This window comes from Osmerus mordax, chromosome 13 (assembly GCF_038355195.1).
Source record: "Osmerus mordax isolate fOsmMor3 chromosome 13, fOsmMor3.pri, whole genome shotgun sequence".
NCBI lineage: Eukaryota > Metazoa > Chordata > Actinopteri > Osmeriformes > Osmeridae > Osmerus > Osmerus mordax.
The window spans coordinates 6,179,384-6,181,429 of NC_090062.1; the positions used below are offsets into that span (position 1 = coordinate 6,179,384).

A 2,046-nucleotide genomic window follows, 5' to 3' on the forward strand; every position below is an offset into this window, starting at 1 on the left:
TTCCCACTGTCTCTCTCTCTGTCCTCCCTGCACTGTTCTAGGTTCCAGTACTACCAGATCAGGGCCGCAGGCTAGACTCTGAGGCGAGGCCTGACCTATACATTTTAAACAGTACTTCTTTCTCTCTCCATCTCCCTCATACACACACACTGCGTCACGAGACAAAGGAGCAAGCTCCCATGTGCCATTAAACGATACATATACAAATAGTACATTGGAGAGTGGAACATAAAAATGATTAACCAGTCAGTAACTCCTGCTGTAGATTCAACCCCAGAGGAAACATCTCAACGATCTTATCTTGTCTTTCAATGGGCCACTCTGTCCCACAAATATACTGTCCTCTGGTCATCATGCTGTTTGTGAGACTATTGGGCAATCACTCATTTGAAGATGCCGTTTTCAAGCAAATGGTGAATCAATGAACCAACTACTGTAGACCATGGCTTCGTCCACCTCGAAAACACACTGAAACATGAAGGAGAAAAGCATTCCAAAACCTGCCAGGCCTGTCTTGAGAGAATGATGTGTTTGTGGCTGGTCTGGGATCTTAATGCCGCTAACTCCAACCTGTATGGAGCTGAATCAGACAGGTAAAGCATTCATTAAGTCTCTCTGAATGAGGGGGTTCACACGCACAGACACACACATGCTCTCCACACACCCCTTCACATATACACACTGACAGACACACACACACTGACAGCCAGACACACACAGACAGAGACTGCTATAATTAGTGGTCTGCTGGAGGCCAAGCCTAAGTCCAGTGTGGGCTAGAACAGGGAGCTGAGAGCCAGGAGTCCGAGTTATCACTGCTCTGATTCTCTCTCATCACAGTCTCCGGAGAGCTGCCATGGAGACAACCCCCCTCCCGTGAACCTGTGTGTCAGAATTGGGAGAGACAGGGAGATGGAGACATACAGAGAAAAGGAGACAGAGAGAGAGAGATTGTCCATGTAGGTTCGTGTGTGTGCGTGCTTTAGACAAGCAATAATAAAGAAAGAGCTAGACCATTAGGTTTATATAACATTTTAGTAACATTTATTTAAGCTAAATACAAAAACAAAAACACTGTGGTACAGATCAATTATAAAAACAGAACAATAACAATAACATAAATATGTGATGACCGGTAGAAACTGCTTGGTCCCCTTGTGTCTGTATGTAGGAGTGTGTGTGTGCTACGAGGTGGTGCTACAGCCCACCCTCATTCTCTCCGACATGGGGGGGGGGGAGACATGGGGCTGCTGGGGGTGAGGGGGCAGTGGGCAGAATAGGTGAGGGAGGACAGGGGTAAGTGTGATAGGTGGGCAGTGGGGAGGAGACAGGGACAAGGAGGGGGTGAGGGGGGATGGGGGAGGCATGGACAGAGGAGAGACCTATCTGTAAATAAATCTGACAGAGCTCTGTGTGTTTGGAGGAGAAAGGGAGGAGAGGAGTGTGTGTGGGTGCGTGTGTGTGTGCCTGTGTCTCAGGGGATCTGTATCTGCAGCTCCTCCTCCTCCTCCTCTGGGTCGCTGGCCGGGCCGTCTGGGTGATCGGGGCTGAAGCGGGCCGACCTCATCTTCCCAAACAGGACCTGGGTTGTGCTGCCGACGCAGTCTGGATAGACACACCAACACACAGTTCACTACTGTCAGTCTGTACAGACACACCAACACACAGTTAAGACAGTCTGAACAGGATAGAGGAATGTATCACTCACAATAGATCTTCCTTGAAGAGAATAGAATGAAAAGATGAAAAGGAGTGACAGAGTGATAGAGTGAGTAAGAACACCAGAGTGACAGAGTGACACAGTGACAGAGTGACAGGTAAAAGGCTTTAGTGTGTCATCCCTGCATGGACACAATCTCTGGCTGCAGCAAAACAACAGTGTCTTAATGCTGACTGGTTAAGAGATTGGACCAGCAAATCAGAAAACAGAAGCTTATTTTGGACTATGGAGAGCAGGCTATAATAGACAAACATAGAACATATCTCTCGCTCTCAGCCACACACATACACACACACGCCCTCATCCACCCACACACACACACCTCT

The 2,046-nt window shown here is 48.1% G+C and overlaps 1 protein-coding gene across 1 annotated transcript in view; it reads right to left on the minus strand.

The window, feature by feature from the left end:
• Nucleotides 1-1,021: 1,021 nt before the first annotated feature.
• Nucleotides 1,022-2,046, minus strand: part of ccdc102a (coiled-coil domain containing 102A) — a gene marked incomplete in the record, with an annotated part of 28,832 nt that continues 27,807 nt past the window's right edge. Inside the window, 1 exon segment of the mRNA XM_067249269.1 lies at nt 1,022-1,605. Within this exon segment, the coding sequence (XP_067105370.1) occupies nt 1,383-1,605 (223 nt within the window).